The sequence below is a fragment of the Prionailurus bengalensis genome, chromosome D2, assembly GCF_016509475.1.
Source record: "Prionailurus bengalensis isolate Pbe53 chromosome D2, Fcat_Pben_1.1_paternal_pri, whole genome shotgun sequence".
Classification (NCBI taxonomy): domain Eukaryota; kingdom Metazoa; phylum Chordata; class Mammalia; order Carnivora; family Felidae; genus Prionailurus; species Prionailurus bengalensis.
The window spans coordinates 37,634,369-37,660,603 of NC_057351.1; the positions used below are offsets into that span (position 1 = coordinate 37,634,369).

General features: G+C 50.0%; 1 protein-coding gene across 4 annotated transcripts in view; it reads right to left on the reverse strand.

Moving 5' to 3' along the window:
• DLG5 (discs large MAGUK scaffold protein 5) overlaps nucleotides 1–10,126 on the reverse strand; it is a 128,726-nt gene extending 118,600 nt beyond the window's left edge. For 2 of the 4 annotated variants that reach the window (XM_043596677.1, XM_043596675.1), the window contains exon 1: nucleotides 9,760–10,124. In XM_043596677.1, coding sequence (XP_043452612.1) covers nucleotides 9,760–10,063 — 304 coding nt within the window. In that variant the 5' untranslated portion in view covers nucleotides 10,064–10,124. Of the gene's footprint in view, nucleotides 1–9,759 lie in introns of all 4 variants that reach the window. The other 2 variants (XM_043596676.1, XM_043596678.1) reach the window with 2 other exon arrangements.
• Between the last annotated feature and the right edge of the window lie 16,109 nt (nucleotides 10,127–26,235).

The window sequence follows — 26,235 nt, forward strand, 5'->3', positions numbered from 1 at the left end:
TTTTCTTTTAACGTTTATTTATTTGAGAGAGAGCACAAGAGCGCGAGAGCGAAAGAGTATGGGTGGGGGAGGGGAGGGGAGAGAGCAGGAGAGAGAGAATCCCAAGCTGGCTCCGCACTGTCAGAGCAGAACCCGATGTGGGGCTCGATCCCACGAACCCTGAGGTCATGATGTGAGCCGAAATCAAGAGTGGGATGCTCAACCGACTAAGCCACCTAGGCGCCCCAAAAAAGGCGTTTCTGAGACAAGGAAAACCGAGTATCAAGTGAGTAGGAGACGACACTGAATTATCATGAATATTGTTGGTTGTAAAAATGGTCTTCTGGTTGTTTCTTTAAGAGCCTTATTATCTGTTAGAGCATTTATAGGGAAGTGGTACACTGTCTAGAGTTTGTTTTACATTACTGAGGAAAGCAAAAGTTGTTGGGAGAGTAGAGCATACTTTACATTACACGCTCCGTCCCTGTGTGTGTTTGAAAGATGTGTAATATGGGGGCACCTGGATGGCTCAATTGGTTAAGTATCCGACTTCAGCTCAGGTCATGATTTCGCAGTCTGTGGGTTCAAGCCCTGTGTCAAGCTCTGTGCTGACAGCTCAGGGCCTGGAGCCTGCTTGGGATTCTGTGTCTCCCTCTCTCTCTGCCCCTCCCCGGCTCACACTCTGTCTCTCTCTCTCTCTTAAAAATAAAAACCTCTTAAAATTTTAGAAAAAGAAAGATGTGTAATATAAAGTTTAAAAGGAAAGGAGGGAAGGGGGCAGGTCCCTCCTTACGTCAAACTCAGTTCTACTTCCCAATATCCTTAACCTGTCAGACCATGTTTAGCTCTCTGGTGTCCAGAAGAATCAGGTCTCACCACTGCCCTGTATCCATTTGAAAACATGTATCCAAGCCCCTCTAAGTCTCCTTTCCTCCAAAATAAGCTACTCCCACAGTCCTTGTGAAGCCAGTGGCAATGCCCTCCTCCAAATGTAGGCTCCATGGGGCGCCTGGGTGGTTCAGCTGGTTAAGTGTCTGACTTCGGCTCAGGTCATGATCTCATGGTTCATGGGTTCAAGCCCCGCCCTGGGGTTGTCAGTGAGGCGCCTGCTTGGGATTCTCTCTCCCTCTTTGCCCCTCCCCGACTTGTGCTTTCTCTCTTTCTCAAAAATAAAATAAATAAACTTTAAAAACAAATGTAGGCTCCAGGACCAAAGCAACCGTGAAAGTGTGTCCTGAGCAGCCCAAGGAGATGGGCCTCCTGGTCCGTGCACACTCTAGACTTCCCCTGACTCCAGGAAGGGCATGGGCCCTATGATACCTCCTGACTCCCAGCCCAGGTGGGACACTGGCTCTCCTCTCAAGGACAGGACTCTCCCAAGAGCAGCAGCAGCTCCAGTAGCTTGCCCTCATCTCACATAAATCGCCTCAGTCCTCACCAAAGCCCTGGGAGAATACTATTAGCCTTTTTACAGGTAAGGAGAAAGAAGACCCAGAGAGGGTAAGCAATTTGCTGAAGTCCCACAGCCTAAGATGGAAGAGCCAGGATTTAAATCCCAGTCTGTGGGAGGCCCCAAGACCGGTTCATGATACCCAGCCATCTCCAGTCTTATGGCCTCCCTCCCTGGCCCCAAACCTACCACCGATGCTTGAGCCACCTGGCTCATTCCTCTGTGTCAACGGTCTTCCCAGAAATGACGTAGCACTCTCAGCACAGAGACTATCTTCCTGCTCCCCAGTCCAATACCAACGGTTAGCCAGTCCCAGACCTGCAGGTGTCACACCACCAGGACAGATCACACATGCTCACCAGGTGGCCCCGGAAACCCTGAGTGGGGACCAAAGCCCAAGCCTACTCACTCAGACCCAAAGAAGACCACAAGACAGGGCGCCGGGCCAGCTCAGTCAGTGGAGCGTGTGACTCTTGATCTCGGGGTCATGAATTCAAGCCCCATGTTGTGTGTGGAGCCCATTGAAAAAAGTAAAATAAAATAAAAATATTCAAAATAAAATAAAAATATTCAAAATATTCAAAAATATTCAAAAATAGCGTCTGGGTGGCTCAGTCGGTTAAGCGTCAGACTTTGGCTCAGGTCATGATCTCACGGTCCATGAGTTCAAGCCCCGCTTTGGGCTCTGTGCTGTCAGTTCAGAGCCTGGAGCCTGCTTTGGATTCTGTGTCTCCCTCTCTCTCTGCCCCGCCCCCACTCATGTTCTCTCAAAAATGAATAGTCGTTAAAAAAAAAAAACTAAAAAAAAAATATTTAAAATAAAACAGACCTAAAGAAGACCACAAGACGGGGGGGGGGGGGGGGTACCTGGCTGGCTCAACTGATGGAGCATGCGACTCTTGGCCTCAAGGTTGTAAGTTCAAGCCCCATATTGGGCATAGAACTTACTTAAAAAAAAAAAGACGACAATGACCACAAGAGGTTTAACCATCTGAAAGAACAGCCATCATGAAGTCAAACTTCATTCTTGTCGAGACACACTGGAGAAATGGAGGCCCAGAGAGGTCAGGGTTCACACCACTTCAACATCTTCTGGTCCCAGATTCTACGGCATATCTAAGTTATCCACACATCCAAAAGATCTGGCCCCAGAATCGCACATGCCTACATCAGCTGGTACTGGAGTTTAGGAGATGAGGAAGTTCAAGGTCCAGCACCCCAAGAGAGAGAGAACGGGGAGAAAGTTTGAAAAAAAAGATGGCGTACACTGATGTTCCAGCTCCGTGCACTAATGCTAAATTTTCCAGAAAGTACACTTCTCAGAATTCTGATGTCGCAAGATGCTCAATGAAAAAAGATGTTGTGGTCAAATCCGTTTGGGAAACACTGCATGGTGAACCCACTCCAGTGAAATCTCCAAGCACACTGGCCTATTAGGGCTCTCAAGAGGCTCCCAGTAAGGGAGCCTGTATGACCTGCTCAAACCAGCACTGCTCAAATAAATGCTTTGACCACAGAACCCTCTCGTCAAGTAACACCACTAACATCCCACCAGGCCAGTGCTAAGAAGACGTTTCCTTGGGAAATGCTGACCTAGGCCTTTTGAAAGAAAATCTTGCTAGCCATTACCCTGGATCCAAGACTGAGAAAGCAAACTAAACCAACCCAGAGTGGGGTAAGGAGAAAGTGTGCACAAAGCAGAAATAACAAACATACTTCAAGGCCTTTGGGGATGGAGATATTAGTACTGGAAACGAGACGGAGATGCGTGAACACCCTTCAGCTGCCAGATGTGAATGTTGCTGGGATTGTAGTTAACTTCTGGCCTCAAAAGTCAGACATAACTACTGAAACTGAAATCTTTCTTTAAAGTCCAAAGAAACTGTCCTGAACTTTCCAAAGTAAGCTGCAGGCAAAAATCTACAAGTTTTAGAAGAAAAAAGGAAAGAAAATGTTGGAACTTGGACTCCAACCAGGCCATTCATCCTTGAGTCAAGATGCTTGGACCTTATGGATTTCATAATTAAAACTCAAAGCAAACAGGACATTTCCTCAAAAAAAACCCAAAACAAAACAAAAAAAACCAATCAAATGTAGAATTACCAGTATATATATCCCCAAAAGACTGAAAGCAGCGACTCCAAGAGGTATTTGTACATCAACTTTGATAGCAGCTTTATTCACAAAGCCAAAGGGTGGAAGCAACTCAAATGTCCACTGACAGATGAATGGATAAATAAAATGTGGTCTATCCATGCAATGAAATATTATTCAGTCATACAAAGGAAGGAAATTCTGACATTTGCTACAACATCAGATGCTACAAAGGCAGATGCTTAACCGACTGGGCCACCCTCTGCGCAGACTGATAAGCAGCTCAGCCCTCTTGCTCCAGGCCCAATTTTTCTGTGGCTCACGCCTTCCCAAGTTTACAGAACTTATTGAAGAGGCCCCTTGTACTGGTCTGCAGAATATATAAGTGGCTGGAACAAGGTAGGGGAAAAAACCAAAGAAACCTAAGACAAACATTTCCCCTAGTCTGCTCACTTTTTCAGGAAATATAAAGCCAGAGTATCAAAAAAATCACTCAACCCTAACACTAAATCAGAAAATAGTAACCATGGTACAGACCTAGAAGAAGCCTCAGAATCTAGTTTCCTAATCCAAGTTTCCTTGGACCTAATACCACCTTGGCAGTGCTGAGAATCCCACTGGACTGAGCAAGCCCTTACTTTGTCAATGCTAAATTTCTAGTTTGACTGCTACATTGGAAAAACCCCCAAGCACCAGGTGGCTAAGAAGCTCATCCAAGGTCAAGATGTCGCACAGTTAGAAGCAGATCCCTATCCAGGTCTCTTTCGAGGACACCAAGCTGATATTCAAATTCTGAGTGTGAAAAGGAAAGGTCTCTCCAATCCCTCAACAGCCAATGTGGGCACTCCACATGGCTCCTGGCAGCCAGCCCCACCGTGCTGATACCTGATGGGTAACCTTGGGAACTTCAGACATCAATGTCACACCACCTGCTTCCATCACAGACGTACCATGGGTAGTGACATCCGTGTGTGCATCTGGGACTCACTCTAGCCTTCCTACACTCCCACAACCTTCTGTCACCGCGAAGTCACCACTTATAAACGCATTTCGGAAGAGAACTTGGACTTATGCAGGAGACACCATTCATTCTACACACAGCAGACTACTCATCCATTCAACAGAAATTTACTAAACACCTATCCTGGGCTAGGCTCTATTCTAGGCATCAGGAATACAACAGTGAATTCAGAGAGATTATATTCTACTCTTGATGACCCACAGCCATGGTAAACGCAGCTCTAGCACAGTTTACAAGGAGCTCTCAGAAAAATCAGGAGAATGCCAGGTTTCTGGTCCTAAGGCTGCTTCCAGGCTATATTGCTCGCCACAATAACAAAATAACTTCGTGCTACTGATTGTCAAATAGCATACTGAAGCAGTTATTGTTTCAACTGTTTTGTAGAGTAGGAGATAAGCTGAACTGCTCTGCTCAAAGTCTAAAACTTAGTAAAAGATGGCCACCTTGCTCCACCCCACTCCAGTGATGACCTCGCCTGCGAGTTGCATCATCATACAAAGATGGGACCACCTATGGTGGATATTCATCTGATGTTTTAGCCGCACCAACATCCTCCCTTTGGAGAACCACTTCCCCCCAGTCGAAAAAACCATGATACTGTACGGGCTGCCAGTGACAGCATCCCATCACCGTACTCTATTCATTGTGTCAGCTGCTGAGCCAGTCTTAGTCCCCTAGCCCTGGCCACAGTGACTGGGCCTGACATGGACAGAGACCCTAGTCCGGCCACGCAGAACCCTTCCATAAGATGTTCTGCCTGGGCTGATTAGATTGAGCTCCCTTTAGTCTCTGGCCAGGGGCCATGAAGATGAAATCCTTGGGGTCCTGAGACCATGCTCCAGGCCCACAGGAAAAGCATCACATTCGGGGATCAATCACCCCAAGGCTGGTTTTTCACATCCATCCCAAGCTCTTGGAATACTATACAATAAATTTCTCTTTTCTGCTTACTTTCAAGTTCCTCCACCACTTCCTCTCAAATAACACAGTTAAAAGAACCAAGAGAAAATCTACAATGGTTGGAACTTTTACTTATGTCTCCGTCCCTGCTGACCCTCCAGGCTGGAGTAGATGAAGACGATGTAACTGGTACCTGAAGAGAGCAGATAGAGAACAAAAGGCCCAGGAAATCTCTAATGAATAATAAACAATCCACACCTGACAAGTGGCAGTCACCAGCTCTCATTCTGCTGGAAAAGCCTGGCAAGTTATCCTTTAAAAAAAAAAAAAAAAATTCCTCCAGCTTTAACTTCTGACAAGTGCACAGTGTCTAAATTTGTACTGCCATCCAAACCCTTCACTCAGCCTAGCCATCGCGGTCCCTCCGGATCACCTTTGCACCCCTATCCACCCAGAGCCTAGGCCGCCCTCCGCTCAGGCTGGTCTCATTTCCACAATCTTAACCAGCACGTCCTCCTCCTCTGCCTCTGCACGTCCACACGGCCTCTCTGACACCCAGCTTGAGCCCCAGTCCCTCCTCGAAGGCCTTCATCCAGCAGCCATCGCTGTCTCCAGTCTCTTGCCTCTGGGGAAGCCAAGTCAGCAGCTCGCTAGGATGCTGCAGAGAAGGCACATAGAGGGGATGAGAAGGAAACTTGCATCTCTGAGCACACAGGAGCAGCTACCAAGTTCTGCCACTTCTGTCCCATAAGAGACGCCTGGGGTGACGTGGTTTGAGAAGACCTTCACGTTTGGGTGGTACTTAGAGCCACTAGAGGTAGATGAGAGTATTCAGGGAAAGTATGTGTTAATCAGTGTTTTAAAAGGAAGAAAAAGCCTACCTGTGTCTACATCACTCAATTGATCTATCGCATAATGTCACTCTCCTGAGTGACCCATTCCCCCAACTAGGTGGCAAGCTGCGGGCTGGAATTACATCCTACCCACCCCTGTCTCCATCTGCAGTGCAGCCCCACCTGGGGAGAGCACAGGACCAGGCACTTCCATCCTCCCCAATTACATTCCTCCCTCCCAGTGGCTGAGACAGGCAGCCTAGCACCCTTAGCCCCATCTCACAGATGAAGACATTGAGGCTTCCGGCCAGGAAAGGACCCTCACTCCAGGGACAGGCAGTCAAAGGTCTTCAAGCGAGAAAACCTAGGTGTCAGTAACTGAAGCAAAGAGAAACAAATGACAAAGGACCGAGCAGGTTCTGAATGACCAAACAAGATCCTGGTACACCTGCAGAAAAAACATGAGACACCTGAGCCATTCCAAGAACAAGAGTCCTCCCTCTTACTACCACTGCCAGCAGGGGCAAAGGTGATCACCTCTTCCTCACAGATCCATGTATTGGGACAGGAAAGGCTTCATAATTCCAGAGTTTCCGAATGTAGGAGATGGCCTGAAATTGTACTGAGGGGGCCTAATCAGGTGACAGGAAAAACACCCCAACACGGAACCAGGAGCACTGAGCTTAGTCTCGACTCAGCCTCCTTTCTGCCCCTTTCTGCAACTTCTGGCCTGTCCTCAAACCATAGAGATGTGAGTGCGGAACCCAGTGCAATGCAAATAAGGCACCACCACCCCCATCTTCCTGGGGTTGCTACAGAATTAAGTGAGACATGGAAGTATGCAGTGAGATTCGAAATGCTGAGCAGCAAGGTACCATCAACCCTGGAATAGGAATGTCCCTGCCCCCGAAATAAAACAAATGGTATGCTTGTTAGTCATCTTCATACCCCAGGCCTGAGCACGGTGGGTTATAAATGTCTGGGGCTCTGAGCATGAGCCCGTGGTTGGCTCACCTACCCAGGACCTCCCAGGCTAGTTTCGCCCTGGGCTCCAGGCCCTTGTGGGGAGCTACCAGCCATCATTTGCCTGCAGTGGACCAAAATCCCAGTGCACAGGTGCCAGCCAGGGAATGGGCATTCTGGACCAGGGGCCCACAAAGGGTGCGGAAACCACCAGGAAAGTCCCTAACTGGATGATGGCAGCACCTGCAAAGTAGACATGACAAACTGGCTGCCCCTTGATGCTGTGGATCCTTGGAAGGCAGCTGGTTTGTCTCTCGGGCTCTCGCAAGGGCCTTGCACAGAGGCCGACTACAGGCAGAGCCACGGACCTGCGTGCCTACGGAAAGGTGCCTCCAGCCCTGTACTGAGCTTTACCCCAGAAGAAGAGCTCGATGGCTAAGAGAGAGAAAAAAAAAAGTTGGAAAACCAGTGCACAATAACTCATCCTTTACAAAGGTCCCAACGCTACTGTTTATTTGCACACCACATCACCCCTCCCCAGAAGCTCTACTTTGCCATACCAAATGCTGCCCTAATTTTTCTCTAAAGCGTTAACTAAAATGAACACAACTTTCCCCCCGACAACTATTTTCCTGAGGCTTGCATGACCCTCTGGAAAGCCACAGATTTCTGCTCTGTGGTAAAACTAGGGTCTTCAATCACTGCCCTCAGGAGGAAAACCCAAACCATATTCCATCCCTTCCTCAGAGGTCAGGACCAGCTCCTACAACCTCAGCCCAAGCGAGGCCCCACCTCCTCTGCCAGGCACAGAGCAGGGGGAACTAACTAATGGCAATCCGTCCAACTATTCCAGAGATTAAAGCTAGCACTGATTCAAACACATCCCAGAGAGGACGTGGGTCTGCACTCTAACTTATGCACTTCCTTGACAAACTTTCTCCTTCAAAAATAGAAAGATGAAAGCAATTAAGGAGAAAAACAATTACCCCAGTGAGAGTTCCCTGTCTCTTTATCCTCATGGACACATGGGACAGCCCTCCTCAGCATCCTCCAAACCACCGTCCCAGGAGACTGGGTTTGCCCAGCGACTCAAATACGACCAAAACTGGGGGGACAGAACGCAGGCTTGAGGGATATAAATGCTAGAGTCAGAAATCCCAAAGTGGAGACAGAGGACCACCGATGAAATGATGTACACTGTGTGACCAGCAGCTTATTCCTTGTATATCAGTTTCCTCCACTACAAGATGTGAGGTTGAGATGGCCAATATACACTGCAGCTCTAACCAGGAACAGCTTATAAAATCACCCCCTTAATAAGTGAGGCTTTTAACAGCCAAATAAATGGGTTTCATCAGCCTCTGGCCTACAGTTACTCAGGGCTGCTTTGTCAGCCCTCTCCGTTCACTCTTAAAACAAGGACAAGACATAGAAAAGGTGGCATTTGCCACTTTCGGGCTCTGAACGTGTTAAACAAAACAATAGGTCATAATTGAAAACTCCTGGTGCCTAATACCGTGAGCATTTTAACCACTCCAAGCCAGAGTTTTCTCTCTGGCAAAGTAATAAGTAGACAGCTCACAGAATGGTAACAATAAATGTAATTAGGCAGAGTGCCTGCCACAACAGTAGGTGCCTAATAAATGCAGGTTCTCTTCCTTCCTCAGTGCTGTGCCTTTTTCCTCGAGCTTCTGTCTAAAAGGCTGGCTTTCCACATTCCCCAACCAGGCCAGGCCTATCATTTATCACAAACACCCAGCAGTACCCCCTCTCCCCCCACCCCCACACAGGAATACTCACAAATCCATCACCCAAGGGCACCAGCCACCAGCCTTCCCTCCTCAGGCAGCTCAGCACCGCCAGGGAGGGATCTGAGCCCCAGCAGCCACTACTAGGATTTTCCCATGGTGCAATGCAACTTCCCCAACTTTTCCAGGCCCACAGTTTCCAAAGAAACCTAGCAGGCATTGTGCATAATCAAGCACAAGTCTGGGCGAGCAAACAGACTGAGCTCTGGGCAAAGGGAGCAGAGAGAGCCAGAAAGTGAAACGGCACCAGTTATCATCAAACGGGGTGGCAGGGACCAGAATTCAGGAGGACCAGTCCTGGCCCATTTCCATTCTTCTAGACCGTTATCACCGATTAAAAGCTAGCAGAGACTCCAAAATGACTGGTGGATGATGAAGAGCCTTAGGAGAGACTGCCCGACATCCTTCCGAGGTCGCCCCGCGGCTGGACCTGCTGGTCTCAGGAGCACCCCGATGCCGTGGCACCCGGAGAGTCAAGGCCCACAGTGCCGGGCATTGTTCACAACGACAGGCGGGGACTGAGGGAGGAGGTGCGAAGTAGAGGACCACGCAGGGGCCCCCTCCCCAGACCCGCTAAGGGAGGGAAGGCTCCACCCGAGCGGCCGGCGCCAGGTGGATGAGTGGCCCTCGCGAGTTCCCCCGACTCAGAGCTGCAAAGAGAGATGGTGGAAAACGGTCCGAGAGGCCGGGCCGCGGGGGTCTGCCACTCACCGGCGCCCTCGGAAGGCTGTGGCGGCCCGACGACGCCGTTCAGGTAGAGAATGGGCAGCAGGTGAGGCTGCGTCTTCTCCAGCGCCGCCCGCAGGTCCTGGAAGTGGTCCCGCTCCTTGGCCAGCAGCAGCTTGAGCAGCAGCTCCGCCTTGGCGCCTCCCGCCTCCTCGTCCAGCTGCCGCCGCTCGCCGGGGCTCAGCGCTCCCGCGGCCTCGAGCAGCCCGAGCACGGCCTCCACCTCGGTCATGGCCTGGGCCAGGCTCTGCTGACACTGGGCGAGCAGCTCCCGGCGCTGGGGCTCCATGGTGGCTGGCCGCCCCGCCCCGCCCCGCGGACGGCTCCGGCTCCCCGAGGCCGGCGGGCGGGCGGGCGGACGGCGGCGGCGAGTGGCCTCGGGCGGCGGGCGCTCGGTTGCAGCCCTAGCGCGCCCGGGGCCGCGGGGCCGCGGGGGCCATGGGCCGGAGCCTGGCGGGCTGGGGGCCCGGGCGGCGAGCAGCGCTCAGCAGCGGCCGCCTCCCGGGCTCAGGAGCGCAGCCATGTTGGCTGCGGCGGCGGCGGGACTGGAAGAGGAGGAGGAGGAGGAGACGGAGGAGGAGAAGGAGGAGGCGGAGGAGGGGACGGCGGCCGGGGCGCGCCCCGAGGCCGGGCTCCAGCCGGGCATGCTCCCCCGCCCCCTCCGCGCGCGCCGCCCGCCGCTCCCTCGCCGGCCCCGCGAGAGATCGCGCCCCGGCTCCGGGGCCCCGCGCCGCCCCCCAAACTAGACCACAACTCCGCGGGGAAAGTCGCCGGCGCCGCGCTCGCCGGGCCCCCGACGGCTCGGGCCCGGCTCGGCGGCCGCCCCGGCCCGGCTCACCGGGGCCCCGCCGCCGCCGCCGCCGCCGGGTCAGCCAAGGCCCGAGCCCCGCCGCCGCCGCCGCCGCCTCCCGTCCCTCCGCCCTCTCCCCTCCCCCGCGGTCCCTCCGTGCGCCCGGGAGGCCGGCCCCGAAGGGATGGCGAAGGGGAGGGGAGGGGTCCCCGCCTCCCCGCCCCCGGCCCGCCCGGGAGGCGGGGACGCCGCGCTCGCCCGCTCGCTCTCCGGGGCCCCGAGGCCCGAGCGCAGCCGGGGTTGGGACTCGGAGTTAGAGAACCCGCTGGAAGTAGCAGGCTACCCCTACCCTCCTCGACCAGGCACAGGGCCAGCCCCCAGGCTGTTGGAGCCGGCCTCAAACAAAACCCTGTCCCCAATCCAGGGTCTTCAACCTGAGAACTCCAAAATAAAGCCTGGAGACAAATGAGGGGGTGGGGGCCCCCTGAATTTGGACGTCTCAAAATTAAGACCTCTTCTAAATATGTGAGATTTCCCCCACTCCCAGGAACCCCTAGATAATTTCCCAGCAGACTCCCCTGAGTCTGGTTTCATCAGGATGTTTCCCCTCACCCCTATTTGAGACGGGTTGATGGTCCCTGAGTCTTAGAGGGGTTTGGATTTTGGAGGAGGGGATGTGTTGCTAAATGAAGAAGGAGGGGGCTCTGTGGTGTGGAGCCCTTGGTGTTTTTCACAGGAGAGGTGCACCCCCTAGATGTCACCCCGAGATTCTAGCCAGGCAAATCACCGGGTACAGAAACCTTGTAGCCTGACGCACTCAATGAGGATCTACAGTCCCACTCCTAGTCCAAGAACTCTTCTGCCTTCCTTTATAGGCTTTCACAGACACATTCCACATACCCCCCAAATGCAGGAGGAGGTCCTTAAAGCTGGAATCCCAACCGTTGGCTCAGTAACCCCACAGCACTAGTGTAAAGTGGGATCCTGGGACCATTGCAAATGTCTGTGTTGGAGTGAATGAATCTCAATTACCAACGCCTGGGGCCAAGGGTGCTTTTCCTACTGACTTGCACTCCTACCCCAACCACTTCCTTTCCTCCCACCAAAAGCAAAATTTTCTTCAAATTCTGCCTCTTTAAGGGAGGAGTCACTTTTATTTAATGGAAACAAACTCTATATATACATAGTGGTTAGAATGAGCAGACCAGGGGTGCCTGGGTGGCGCAGTCGGTTAAGCGTCCGACTTCAGCCAGGTCACGATCTCGCGGTCCGTGAGTTCAAGCCCTGCGTCAGGCTCTGGGTTGATGGCTCAGAGCCTGGAGCCTGTTTCCGATTCTGTGTCTCCCTCTCTCTCTGACCCTCCCCCGTTCATGCTCTGTCTCTCTCTGTCCCAAAAATAAATAAACATTGAAAAAAGAATTTAAAAAAAAAAAAAGGAGCAGACCAGAATTTGCACTTCACTTTTGGATTTCCCTTTAAATAACTGTGCAGTGTGGGAGCAAATCAGTTACTCTGGATGATCTTACTTTCCTCCTCAGAAAAACAGGGTGGGAAGGGTGTTTTTAATCAGGGGTTATTGGCCTTGGGTTCATAAATAAGCTGGAGGGTGTCAGTGAAACTTTTGAAATTATCTGAAACTTTGTGTGCACATGTATGTATCTCTGGGGCGGGGGTCCATAACTTTGATTAAATTCTTTGAGACCTCCGTGACCAAAAATGGCAGAACTAGACTCTTAAGAAGACTCCCTGCTCAGATACTCTGAGCTTCGATAGCCAAGCAAGGTTCTAGGGTAGCAGAAGCCTGGTTATTGCACACTGCCAGGGTCTAGACAGGCTCCCTAGCTGTCCCTTCACCCCTGCCCCTGAGAGATGGTTCCCTCTTCTGGCCACCACCTCCTCCACAGCAACTGCAGAAACTAAATTATCCACAAAGGCATCCTTCAGGACACACCTGAAGGATGGGCCCTTTGTTCTTAGAAATCTAGGGGGTGGAGGGGGTAGACGAAGGGGAGAGGAGAAGCTGGAGACTAATTTGGCTTATGGTTAGAACCATGTAGGAGTAAGTCCTGATCCAAAGGGTGCCTGAGACAGCAGGGAGACCCAGTCTCCCAGTGCCCCCTAAAAGGGATGCAATGAGGAAGCTCATTTGCTAAGAGCATTATTTCCCAGTGATAGACACTACTTTCAGCAAACCCTTTATTGGAAACTACAGCATTGTATGCACTACATAAATCCCTATGAGGAAATAGTTTACTTTACAAACATATTTAACTTTAGCATTTCTTTAACGAATGCCTTTGTATTTCTGTAGCATTTTATACCCTTTAGGGCACGTTCTCACACACTATTTCCTTTGTGCCCTCTTCTGGGTTGAATTGTATCCTGCTAAGAGATATGTTCACACCCTAACTCTCAGTACCTATGAACATGACCTTATTTGAAAATAAGGCCTTTGAGGAGGTAGTCAAGTTCAAATAAGGACACATAGGATTAGGGTGGGCCCTAATCCAAAGGCTGGTGTTCTTATAAGAGGGAAATTTGGACACAGACACACACACAGACACACACACAGACACACACACACACACACAGGGAATGTGTATGTACTATGTATTCTGTCTCCAAAAAGATGGAAGCAGAGGTTGGAGTGATGGGTCCACCAGCCAAGGAACACCAAGGATTGCCAGAAGCTAGTAAAGAGGCCTGGAATGGATTCTGCCTCAGAACCCTCAGAAGAAACCGGACCTGTGAAGCTTGATTTCGGACTTCTGGACTCCAAAACTGTGAATTACTAAATTTCTGTCGTTTTAAGCCCTGCAGTCTATGGTAACTTGTTCTGGCAACCCCAGGAAACTAACACAGTTCCATCACGATGGGGGAGGTTGGAAGGACAAGGCTGGGCATCCCCATGTTACAAGTCACCCTGTCACCTGACTACTACTGCTTAGGAATTTCTCTGTAGATGGACCCATTTTTCCTTCTTTCTTCTGATCTTAGAAACAGAGGGCTCCCTCCTCCTTGGAAACAGCCCTTTCTTTCATGCTCTGGGTACAGTCTCCACACTCTCAACACACATGCGTGCTCACGGTCTCCCTCTGCTCTGATGCAGGTCTCCCCATTCTCAGAGGCCCCCTTTGCCTCTCTACTGTCCTCAGGAGACACAGAGACCTCCACAAGCTCATCGACCACTCACTACTTAGTTGGTGCTTTGCAATCCGCCTTCCGAGCACAGCCCCCCACAGAAAACTGCTCTCTCCCGGCAGGCATTCACGTCCTGGTGCCACCCAGGCCCTTCCTTCACACCTCCTGCAGTGTCCACTCTGCTCTGCTTCACCCAACTCTGAGAACTTGTTGTCCCCACCCCTCCCACCCCCACTGGCTCTTTTCTCCCCACGGCTGACCACCTTCTTTCCTCTTGTGTCCCGAGCTCCTTCCCTCCTGAAGGGAAATCACTCAGAAATATGCACTGAGATCCCACTACACTCGCTGGCTATGTATCCCTGGGCTAGCTACTTAACTTTCCTGAGCCTCAATTTCTGCGTTTCTAAATTGGTAAGAAACATCACCCTTTGGCAGGGCTAGGAGGATTCAGAGATAGGGCTGATACAAAGCCCTAGCACAATGCTTGATGTCTGGTGGACATAGAACCTCCCTGGTGTAGCACTTGAACAGGCAACTCTGCAGTCAGAAGGCCTGATTTAAATATTAGCCTTGCAACTTATTAGCTGGGTGCTGTTGGATAAACCTCTCTCTGCACACACTCAGTTTCCTCATCTTTAATATAGGGATATCGATAACAGTGAGTGCTCATTCAATAGTAGATGTCACCGTGCTTTTGGCTTCCACTCTCTCTTAGGTCTGAAAGACTCTCCAAGGCACGTAGAGACAGGTTTGAAGCAGATGTTTCCAGATTCCTGAAGGAAGGTTGTGGCCTCTGGCTTAAAGACTTCCACTTGACTTGTATTCAGCTGGAAGGGGCAGGGGCCCCTTTTACCTTGTTCTCTGCTTTACTGTCCTAACACGGCGCCTGGCATGTGTTAGGTGCTCAATAGATCTTTTTTAATTAATCGGTGAACATATGAATGAATAAACAACTAAAGAGTTTTGCGTTGAGGCCACATTTCAAAAATAATTTCTGCTGAAAACAAAAAGATGGGAAGGAGAATGCCTTAAATAGGAGCAGCTTCGGAAGCAAAGTGAGATATCCCCGGAAGTGGGCAGCAGGTTGAGTGGGTACAGGTGCCTGAACTCCTCCCACTTCCGGAGCCCTCCTACCCCCTGGATGCTGAGCCCCTCCCACCCTCTCCTGTCTGCCCCTCCCCTTCCCCCCGCCCCGCTTCCAGCTCCACCCACCAGACCCTGAAGAAGAAGATGCCCTAGCTAAGGTAGTCTTGAAGGCAAGGCTCCCCTTCGGGACTGCAAACTAAGTCCTGCCCCGAGGGTGTTAACCCTTCAATTCAGAGCCAGTTCTTCACATTTCAACTCAGATGTTATTTACTTTAAGAAGCCAGACATGCCTCACCAACCTCTCAAAAGGTGTCTCTGATCTGTGCTCTCATTTGCAACTTTTTACCTCCCCCTTATTAACATTTATGGGTGTGTATTAAACTTATCAGTTTACTTACCTATATATATCTGCGGTAGGTAGGCAGAATGGTCCCCCTAACACGTCCACGTCTAGTCCCCAGGGCCTGTGAACATGAAGTATGTTATGTTACAAGGCTAAAGGGTCTGTGCAGATGTGATCGAATTTACAGACTTCAAGATGAGGAGAGCTGCCTGGATTATTCAGGTGGGTCCAGTCTCATCACATGAGCCCTTAAAAGCAAAGAATCTTCTCAGGCTGGAGGCAGTAGAAGGGGAAGTCCAAGAGATTCCAAGCACAAGAAGGACTTGACTTGCCATTGCTGGCCCTGAGATGTAAGGTCCCAGTGCAAAGACCCAGGATGGGCTGTTAAAAGCAAAGGAAGGTCCCCAGCTGACAGTCAGCAAGCAAACAGGCTCCCTGTTAGGGCCCAGCTGGCTGACACCTTGATTTTTAGGCTTGTGAGACCCTGAGAGTAGAAAACAGTTGAGCCCACTTGGACCTATGGCCTCCAGAGTTAGGAGATCGTAAATGTAGGTTGTTTTAAATCCCTACATTTGAGGTAAGTTTGTTATGGCAGCAACAGAAAACTGACAATCCCCAAAGACTCTGAGCTCTGCGGACCCAGGAACAATATCTTCTTGTTCACTGCTGAACCCCCAGGATTTACCATGGTGCCTGCTGTTTGGTACGCACTCAAAACAAACCCTCTTGTATGTATGAGTGAATGGGAACCTACTCTTCCAGCAGGACTTGGCTTGGGGGTAATTATTTATGGCATCTTTAAGATTTTTTTTTCCCCAATGTTTATTTATTTTTGAGAGAGAGAGTGACAGAGCGCAAGTGGGGGAGGGGCAGAGAGAGAGGGAGACACAGAATCCCAAGCAAGCTTCAAGGTCCATGCTGTCCGCGCGAACCCACCAACCATGAGATCATGACCCGAGCCGAGGTCGGACGCTTAACTGACTGAGCCACTCAGGCACCCCTATTTATGCCATCTTTTAAAAACAAAATCCAGGAGCACCTGGGTGGCTCAGTCGGTTGAGCATCCAATTCTTGATTTTGGCTCAGGTCATGATCTCAAGGTTCATGGGTTCAAGGCCCACATCAGGCTCCCATGCTGACAATGGGGAGCCTGCCTGGAATTCTCTCTCTGTCCCTTGCGCTTTGCCCCTCCCCCGCTTGCACATGTGTGTGTGTGTGTGTGTGTGTGTGTGCTCTCTCTCAAAATAAATAAATTTTTAAAAAATTTTTAATGAAAAAAAATTTTTTTAATGAAAACAAGATTCAGTTCCCCACCAACAATTGGAGAGGAGGCTTTCAAATGAAGAAACCTAGAAGCTTTGTCTGCAGGCTGAGTGAGCTGGGGCCCCAGAGGCTTCTGACCCTGAATTTTATGTTCTAATAGATAAGCAACAGCTGTTCCCTGGAGAAACAGAGACTGATGCTTTGCTCCACGTGCCCAGCTCCTTTGACAGGAAACGAGGCTGCACGCGAGACAGTGTGTGCGCATGTGTGCACAGCAAGAATGTGAGGGCAGTGTGGGACTGTTGTGGTGTGAGTGCGGGTGTCTGGGAGTACAAACTGCACTAGGATGAACACCTGGATGTGTGTGACTAGAGAAGTAACCCTTTCTAGTGTAGTTTCTCTGCCCCCCACCCCTGAAATTGCAGGTGGCCCTACATCCGAGGTGTGACATTTAGATTTCCTTGAAGAGTTCTTGAAGAGAATGAACTTCCCCAGGATGCTGAAAATGGAATTCTATTTATAATGATGCTATGTTTCACACAACTTTTTTCGGAATACTATGGCAATGAAATGGACTATATACCTGTTAGGAAAAAAATTAGCTTAAGCTAGGCTCTTGGTAGCTTCTCAAATCATGAAGACATTTTTCTTCCAGATGGCTTTCGTTCTTAGTTCAGGAATAGCCTAGGGGCAAATTTCCTGCAATTTTAAAGCAGGAAATCTGGGAGAGTCTCATTTAATAATGAGTCTTGTCCAGGGTACCTGAGACCAGGCAAAATTCTGAGATCAGAGATTCAAAGCATGTGAGAACCTTAGAAAGAAGTAATTAATGATTAACAATTAAATAAATAATTAGCGACTATTTATTGAGTGCTCACTGTGTGCCATGCCCTAGGCTAAGGCCCTAAGGCTACCCACCTCATTTTGCAAATAAAGAGCCAGGAAGTCGCTTGCCCTAAACTACACTGTCAGAACTGGGGCAAAGATTCCAGTTCATCACCTAAATCCATCGCTCTTTCTGCACTAGTCCACGCCCTCCCTGGAGTCTTCCACTCCAGTTTTTTAGTCCCTCTGCATACCCACACAGTTTGTGTGCAGCAACTCTGTAAGGCTCATGCCCCAGCTCCTCACCCTTCATCCCTCCCCTGCATTAAAACACTTCCTGGGTGGGGGCGCCTGGGTGGCGCAGTCGGTTAAGCGTCCGACTTCAGCCAGGTCACGATCTCGCGGTCCGTGAGTTCGAGCCCCGCGTCGGGCTCTGGGCGATGGCTCAGAGCCTGGAGCCTGTTTCCGATTCTGTGTCTCCCTCTCTCTCTGCCCCTCCCCCGTTCATGCTCTGTCTCTCTCTGTCCCAAAAAATAAATAAATGTTGAAAAAAAAAAAAAACACTTCCTGGGTGTGTCCCTTCTACAGAAACCAGCTTAAAGCCACATTTGGAAAGGTTCTGATATCATGTGATAGCATCTTCCTTTGGTTACTTTTCCCAAAGGATGGTCAGTTTGACAATGTTGCTGAGCCTCGGGTGTGAGCAGTCACCTTCATGAACCTTAGCTCAGTGGGTCCGGACTGGCTGCCTAGTCTCCCATCCATGCTTCGACAACTGCAGGATTCCCCTCTTCAGAACACTGCTACCTCTTCGCTTCCTCAAGAGTCTTCACTAGCTCCCCATGGCCTACAGGGCCAAGTGTACCTCCTTAGCTGGACATCCAAGGCTCCTCATTTCCTCTATCATCCCAGACCCACCCTTACCCCCCAATGTTCCAGTGACTGACCCTCTCTGCTCTCGCCTTGGAGCCCACTCCTCCTGGCTCCTCTTTACATGTCCAAACCCCTTCCATCCCTTAGGACCAGGAAAGCTTCCTGCTGACCCCCGCTCCCCCTCCCCAGAAGTCCAGAGGTGCTTATGCCTTGAACCACTTCTCCCCCAGTGGCCATTATCCACTGCCTTGCATTGTTAATGTTTTCCCGGGGGTAAGTTCCACCACCCTGAACACACTGGGACAGGGACCTTGCACTGTTACTCTTTTCAGAGCCCTTCACAATATGGCCTATGCAGGTAGAGGCCTGCAGTAGACACTTCAGAGGAGCTGAGGATTGGGGCACCTCGTGGCTCAGTCGGTTAAGCGTCGACTTCAGCTCACAGTTTGTGAGTTTGAGCCCCAAATCGGGCTCTGTGCTGACAGCTCAGAGCGTGGATCCTGCTTCCAATTCTGTGTCCCCCTTTTTCTGCCCCTCCTCCACTTGTGCTCTGTCTCTCAAAAATAAATAAATATTAAAAAAAAAAAAAAAAAAAAAAAGGCTTTCCCAGAAAGACCTGAGGATTGAAAGAACCCAGACAAGGGAAAGCAGGGCAAGCACATTTTTATCTTTTAGATCTCAGTTTTTTTTTTTTAAGTTTATTTTTTGAGAGAGAGAGAGCAGGGGAAGGGCCGGGGGGGTTGGAGGGGGGACAGAGGATCCAAACAGGGCTCTGCACTGACAGCAGAGAGCCCGACAAGAGGCTCGAACCCAGGAACTGTGAGATCATGACCTGAGAGCCAAAGTCAGATGCTCAACCAACAGAGTCACCCAGGAACCCCTTAGATCGCATTTTAAAGGTCACTTCTGCAGAAGCCTACCTAGTCCCAGCATCTCCCCAAGTTATCAAAATGGGGTTCTACCCCCTTTGAGCAGCAATTTCCTTTCCTGGCGCTCCTCACAATTTACATCATTTCTTATGTGACTCCGTGCTTAGCGACCGCCTCCCACTGGACTATAAGCTCCATGGAACACCTGTCTGGCTCACCTGTGTATCCCCAGCATCCAGTCTGATGCATGATAGAGGCTCAGAACTGTGTGTAGGAAGAACAAATTAGAGAAGGTGAGGATATGACCTGCTTCTGGTGCCGGGAATTGCGCTCAGGAACTCCCTAGGGGGCACTTCTGTCTCCCTAGTCTAGACCAGAGATTCTAGTCTGAGGATCAGGGTCTCTGGGGTTACTACAGCCCCAGCCACAGAGGACATTATGACAGTTCCCCTTACATGCCCTGCACTGTACTGAATGTCTCCCTGCCAGCCCCCAATCCCTGTCCACTACACCCACAGGACGATCAGCTCCATTCTACAGGTGTGGTGCCTGAGTCTTGTTTCCTACCCTTCCCAGCCCTACTAGCTGTGTGCGTGTGTCTCTCATCTGGTAGGGCAAAGAATCTCTACTGCCAGGGAACAGCCAAGAAGTCTCAGAAGAGCTTTTGAAAATGCACCGGAAACTACCCCTGCTTTCAAAGGAATGAAACCCCACTGCCAGAGAACAGGCTAGAAAGCAACAGCTGTCCTGCTGTGCAGACATATGTACATCAAATGCAAATGGACCCATGAGCCTGGCGAACTCTCTCTCGGAGGTGGTGAGAATGAACCAAAGCCAGAAACTGCATGCTAGGAGGGACGGTGCAGCTTGGGAACTCTGGTTTGGGTAAATCAGAAACCCACTTGGGTGCGCCAGTCCCTTTAGGGCATTCAGAATCCTTTCACGCATTCTCTCCATTGTCTCTCCTTCCGCCACGTGGCAGTTAACAGTGCCTCTCCTCCACATGGAGGCTCAGAGAAGTCAGCCTGCTCAGGATCACAATGGGAGAACGCGACAGAATCAGGGTTAGCACTGATGGCATTAGGAACATGCCGTCAGGGCGAACCTCCTTGTTGCAGAAGCAGCAGCTAAAGAAACAGCTGCCTGATGGAACGCTGGCCTCCAGTTTCCAGCCAGGAAGCATCCAGCTCCGTGCAGCCTTCCTGGGGTTGTTCCCTGGGGTGAAAGTCCCTCCATGGGAGGCCTCATTAGGCATGCACACCCAGGCATTTCTGCATCTGCAGCAGCAGGGCCACAGCAGAGGTGGCCGCTGGAGTGCAAAGCCAGGAAGACCTCTAAGAGACTGAATATGCAAATGGACAATGGCCAGGGGCACCTGGGTGACTCAGTTGGTTAAGCGACCGACTACGGTTAAGGTCAGGAATCCTGCTTCAGATTCTCTCTCTCTCTCTCTCTTTCTCTCTCTCTCTCTCTCTCTCCCCTTCCCCCGCTCGCACTCTGTCTCTCAAAAATAATAACCATTAAAAAATTAAACGAACAGGGGCGCCTCGGTGGCTCAGTCGGTTAAGCGGCCGACTTCAGCTCAGGTCATGATCTCGCGGTCCATGAGTTCGAGCCCCGCGTTGGGCTCTGTGCTGACAGCTCAGAGCCTGGAGCCTGTTTCAGATTCTGTGTCTCCCTCTCACTGACCCTCCCCTGCTCATGCTCTGTCTCTCTCTGTCTCAAAAATAAATAAACATTAAAAAAAAATTAAACGAACAAACAAAAAAGCACAAATGGACAACGGCCAGACCATACATAAAAATAGAACTCTGACCCTCAATCTGAAGCAACCAGTTTGAACAGCCACCTCACTGCCTGAAGCAACACATAGGCCCCAAACAGCCAGAACTTCAGAAATGACAGCTTCCCTAATTTCTGCCTCTGCTTCAGCTTAGGACCAATTGGAGAAAGCCAAATGTGCTCCCCTAGCCAGTCCTACAGGGTACTCCACTTCTAGGTAATCTGCCTCTGGCTTCCCCTTGCCAAGCCTCCAATCTGGTATGGTAGTACCTGAAGTCTTCCCCATTTCCTCTCTAAAACTTTACCACTTCTCCGCACACCAAAAAGCAGGTGATGGTGGCTGACTCCCTTGCACACTCAGAGTAGATGGCCTTTGCTTGTCCTCATTTGGGTGGTCTTCATTTATTTCCACATCTCTTCATTGCCTAGTTGCTTTGTGACTCTGTTTTCGTACCTGTGAAATGGGATAATAATTCTGGGTATGAATCTTTGGGGAAGAAACTGCCTTGGGTTCCGGGAGAACCTCCTGACACTCCCCCGCTCCCCAAGTCACCTCTGATCTCAATTCTGCAGGCACATAACCCACTACCCTCTTGTTCTGAGCACGCCTGGGCATATCCGCTTGTCCACGGCCCTCATTTTTCTTTCCCAAGGAAGGACCTTGAAGCCCAGGGAGAGAAAGTACCTACTTACCCCAGGTGAAAGCAAACACGTGAGCCTTTGCAGGAACTCCACCGGTGTCGACCTTTACCTATGGTGAAAGTGAAGCAGGCTAAAGAGAGCAACCACGCACCCAAGGGTGAGTTACCAGGAGCCTTAGTAGAAGCCTCCCAACCAGGGAAGCCTAGTCATGGCCTGTACATGGAGGGGATTTTCCTCCTTGGTTTTGGGACACCCCACCCAGCCTCTCTCAGCCTCTTTTCTTCAGGTAACTCACTCCCGAGTCCCTCTTCCTTTCTTGAGGTCAGCTCCACCCACTGCTGGCCCCAGCTTCTCACCACAAGACAGCAGCAACAGGAGCACAATGTTAACAGTTACCATTCTGTAAAGCTTATTTATTCATTTTGAGGAGGGGGAGGGACAGAGAGAGAGAGGGGGAGAGAGAGAGAATCCCAAGCAGGGCCACACAGGCAGCACAGAGCCCGACTAGGGGCTCCAACTCGTGAACCGTGAGATCATGACCTGCGCCGAAATCAAGAGTCGAACGCTTAACTGACTGAGCCACCCAGGCGCCCCAATAGTTACCATTTTTTTAGCCCCGGGCGTGAACTATTTTACCAGGTTCCCGTGTATCAGCTCTCTTCATCCTCAGAACAACCCTCTGAAGTGTGTGCCAGTGTTAGCGGGCCTACTTCACAAATGGGGAAACTGAATCACAAGGAGGTCAAGTGAGGTGTCCAAGGTCACATGACTGACTAGCAAGTAGAACAGCCATGGAAACCAGATCCAAAGAGGCGAGCTCCTTCAGCACCTCACGGCACCACCTCTACGTGTTTCCACATGGACACAAATACTAACAGAAGCACCTGTGGGGGATTCCCGAAGTTGGGAGCAGGATTCTTCTAGTTTCACAGATATGCTGGGTTGTGTCTCATTCATTCTTCCATCATTTTGATTCCACACACGCTCTTTAACCCCAAAGAGAACAAGAGGACGGTTGTGAATAAGGCCTTCTCCACCTGAGATCTAGTACCTTTCTGGGAATGAAGAGGTCCCCCTGCTAATGGCCCTGCCAGTCACTTCAGGGCCTCCCAGGCGGTGAAATGCAGCTTACGTTCGGAAGGAAGCAGAACATACGTCTCTTTGGACAACACATGTGACAGAGAGGAGAGGGTTTGACATCCAGACTCGGGAGCCCCAGTCTACACCTGCAAGGCCAGGCCCTCCAGGGCAGCGGCCTGACAACCTGACATTTTAACCGGCACACCAGGTGAATCTCACCACAGTCTGGCAAACAGAACCCAGGACCCGCACTCTCTGAATGCATCGTGCAGGCTAAGCTCACAGAGCCTCATGCTGTCTTGCACACCGGCCCTGACCAACGCTGCAAGTGCCCCTGAGGCCTTGCTGGGAGGCGAGGGACACAGAGCTGCAGGAAGACCCATCCAGCCTCTCAGGTAGATCACTCCTTCAAGCTCAAACACTGCCACCTCTATGGAGCCCAGCCCTGAAGGCACAGAGCCAAATATGGCCACATTGTTGGAGGCTTGTGTGTGTCCCCAGCCAGATTCCAGATGCCAGGTTTGTTCATCTTTATTGGCTGACTCCCTCCTGTCACCCCCTCCCTCCTGCTGACACTTTGGGGACTTTCAGTAATTGTCAGCTGAATGAATAAATTAATGACAGAGGGAGACAGACGTGTTAACAGCTCAGAGTAATTCAAGCAGAATGGAGTAAGTGCTAAATGGTGGTGGAATGAATGAGTCATTATTGCTGACAGGGAAGGAAGAGGGGAAAGGCATTCACCCTCTCTCCCCTGCGCTGTCAAAATAAAGCCTTAACTCTTCCTCCCTCCCTGTCTCGCTCACATTCAGAGGAGAGCAGAAAATGTATGTGTATAGTTTACAGTGTCATGCCAGAGCAAATGCCCGTACAGTCACCCCCTCTCCTGCCCCTCAGGGCAAGAAATAGCATTTCACCAGACCTCAGAGTCCTCCTGGGCTCCTTCCATGACAGCCCATCACCCCTTCTCTGCCCTTCCAACCTCCATCCCGAATCTGGTATGAACCATTTTTGGCTCTTCTCTGAAGTTTGGCCCTATATATGTGCATATATATATACACCACTATATATATACCACTAAACAACACATTGTCTAGAATGGCCTGGTTTTGGGTTTTCTAGGATTGTGCATTTTCTTCTGTGGCCCACTGCTTTTCTGCAACATGATTTTTTTGGAGTTTTTCCCATGTCGATGCTTGAGGTGGTTCATTCTTTCTCCCTGTTGCATGGTCAATTCTATTGTGTGAACACACCCCAATTTACGCAGCCATTCTCCTGCTGATGGTCATTTGGATTGTGTCCAGTCTTTGGTGATTGCTAACAAGGCTGCTGGATGTGACTCCTGACTGATGCACATGTGCACAAATCTCTTTCACATATTTCAGGGGAATTGCTGGGTCACGGGTATGCGAGTTTTAACTTCACCAGGTAATGCCTAACTGTTTTCTGAAGTGGTTCACCTGCTTCTAGGCATCTCATCTGGAGTTCGTCTCACTTGACACCAGGGTGGTCTCTCTAACACCGGCCTGTAACACCAATTGAATTTCCTTTCATCAGGCTGAGAGTTTGAGGGAAGTCAAAAGCAAAAATTGTTCAGAAAGACCACCAAAGGGAATAAGCCCAGAGTTTATTGGCTATGACAGTTAAGATTGTTTTGCTGTGTTTTCCTGAGTGGCTCAGTCGGTTGAGTGTCTGACTCTTGATTTCTGCTCAGGTCATGATTCCAGGGTACTGGTATTGAGCCCTACGCCAGGCTCTGCACTGATAGCATGGACCCTGCTTAAGATTCTTTCTTTCCCTCCCTCTGCCCCTCTCCCCCTGGAGTACCTGGGTGGCTCAGTTGGTTAAGTGTCTGACTCTTGATTTCGGCTCAGGTCATGATCTCATGGTTCAGGAGTTTGAGCCCTGTGTGAGGCTCTGTGCTGACAGCGTGGAGGCTAGTTGGGATTCTCTCCCTCCCTATCTCTGTCCCCTTCCCCTGCTCACTCTCTCTTTCTCCCTGTAAACAAACAAAAAAGATTGTTTTGCTGTAAGTTACAAAACCCCACAAATAATAGCAGATTAAGCTACAAGTATATTCCTCTCCCACATAAATGAAGACCACAGATCAGCTACCTAGGTTGATATAAAGCTCCATGGTTTCTTCTATCTTGTTCCACTCTCCTCTGCATGTGACTTGAGGTGCTTAAACTCCCATGAGGCTGCGTGACCTCAGCCATCATATCTATATTCCAGCCAACAAGGATGAAAGGAAAATAACGTTTCACCCCTTTTTCTTCTAATATACTTTCTGAAAGGGACACAAGATACTTTCTCTCATATCCCAGTGGCTAACTGCAAGTAATTCTAGGAAACGTAGTCTTTATTTTTGTGCCCATGTGCCCAACTATAAGAAAAGAGAGAGAATGCATTTGTAGGACAATGAACAATCTCTTCCAAAGATGTACTTGCTCAGAAGAGCGCTTCCAAACAGGTCTGCCTAATGTTCTTACCACACAAACATACACACATACACATATTTCACAACACAAAATGTTGGAGAGAAAAATACATACTTAACAAGGCCACATTCTTAAATGTTGCAAGCTATACTATCTGTTCACTGAGGAAACTGTGGTGCCCACATGGCCAGTTTTCTTTTTTTTTTTAATTTTTTTAAATGTTTTCATTTATTTTTGAGAGACAGAGTGCGAGCAAGGGATGGACAGAGAGAGAGGGAGACACAGAATCTGAATTAGGCTCCAGGCTCTGAGCTGTCAGCACAGAGCCTGATGTGGGACTCGAACCCGTGAACCGCAAGATCATGACCTGAGTGAAAGTCAGATGCTTAACCGACTGAGCCACCCAGGCACCCCTTAAAGTAAGTTTTCTTACCAAATAAAAGCTGTGCTGTCTAGTTAACAGTAGGTTTACAACCTATTGGAAATATATATGACCCACCCCCACCCCTGCATAATGGAGTTCACTTCCTGGTTCTTCTTCCCCTCTCCTTTTTGAGGGCTTATTTTTGTGGGCTTTGCAATGGCATGTGCCAATGCACAAAGGAGGGACCGAAAGTCTTTGCATCACCTCAGGAAATGTACATTTATTCCAATCAGACTACTTTGGCCTTACACGGACATAGGCAACATCCAGGGAAGGCTGTCGTGTCTGCAGTACTCAGCCATTGAGGAACCAGGGGAGGGACTTGTGCGCTAGGAGATAAATTGTCTGCTGTGACTGCCCCAGTGTGCCGGTCCATCAGACACCCGCTCTTGCAAGAACGTTGATTAAAGCCTCGCTTCACTGTGAAAATAAAGTAAGTTCTCTTCCCCAGTTACAATTGTACCACCCTCCTCTCCAGGTCTTCTACATTTTTTTTTTTAAAGCCTAGGGCTTTTCTCTTGGGCTCCTCCTGGAACTGGTACTTAAAACCTCTCCGATCCATAAACACGGCACTGAAACCCAGATGGGATGGCCTAGAAGCCCACACATCCAGCCCAGATAAATATAAGGTAAATATATAAACTTGGCTGCAAGCAAATTCAGTTCTAACATCCCACAGCGTCTCTTCCTCAAAAGCCTTCCAGGGCTCCTAACTCCTGGGAAAATATGACTAATTTCTAGGCTGTTCAAGACCTAATCTGACCCTGACCTAAGTTTTGGCTTTATCTTCAACCATTCCCAACATGGATTAAAATATAACAATAATGGTGATGATAATAGTAATGATACTGTAAGCTACCATTAAATGACTGTGTATTTTGTGCCTATTCCTGTGTGAGACT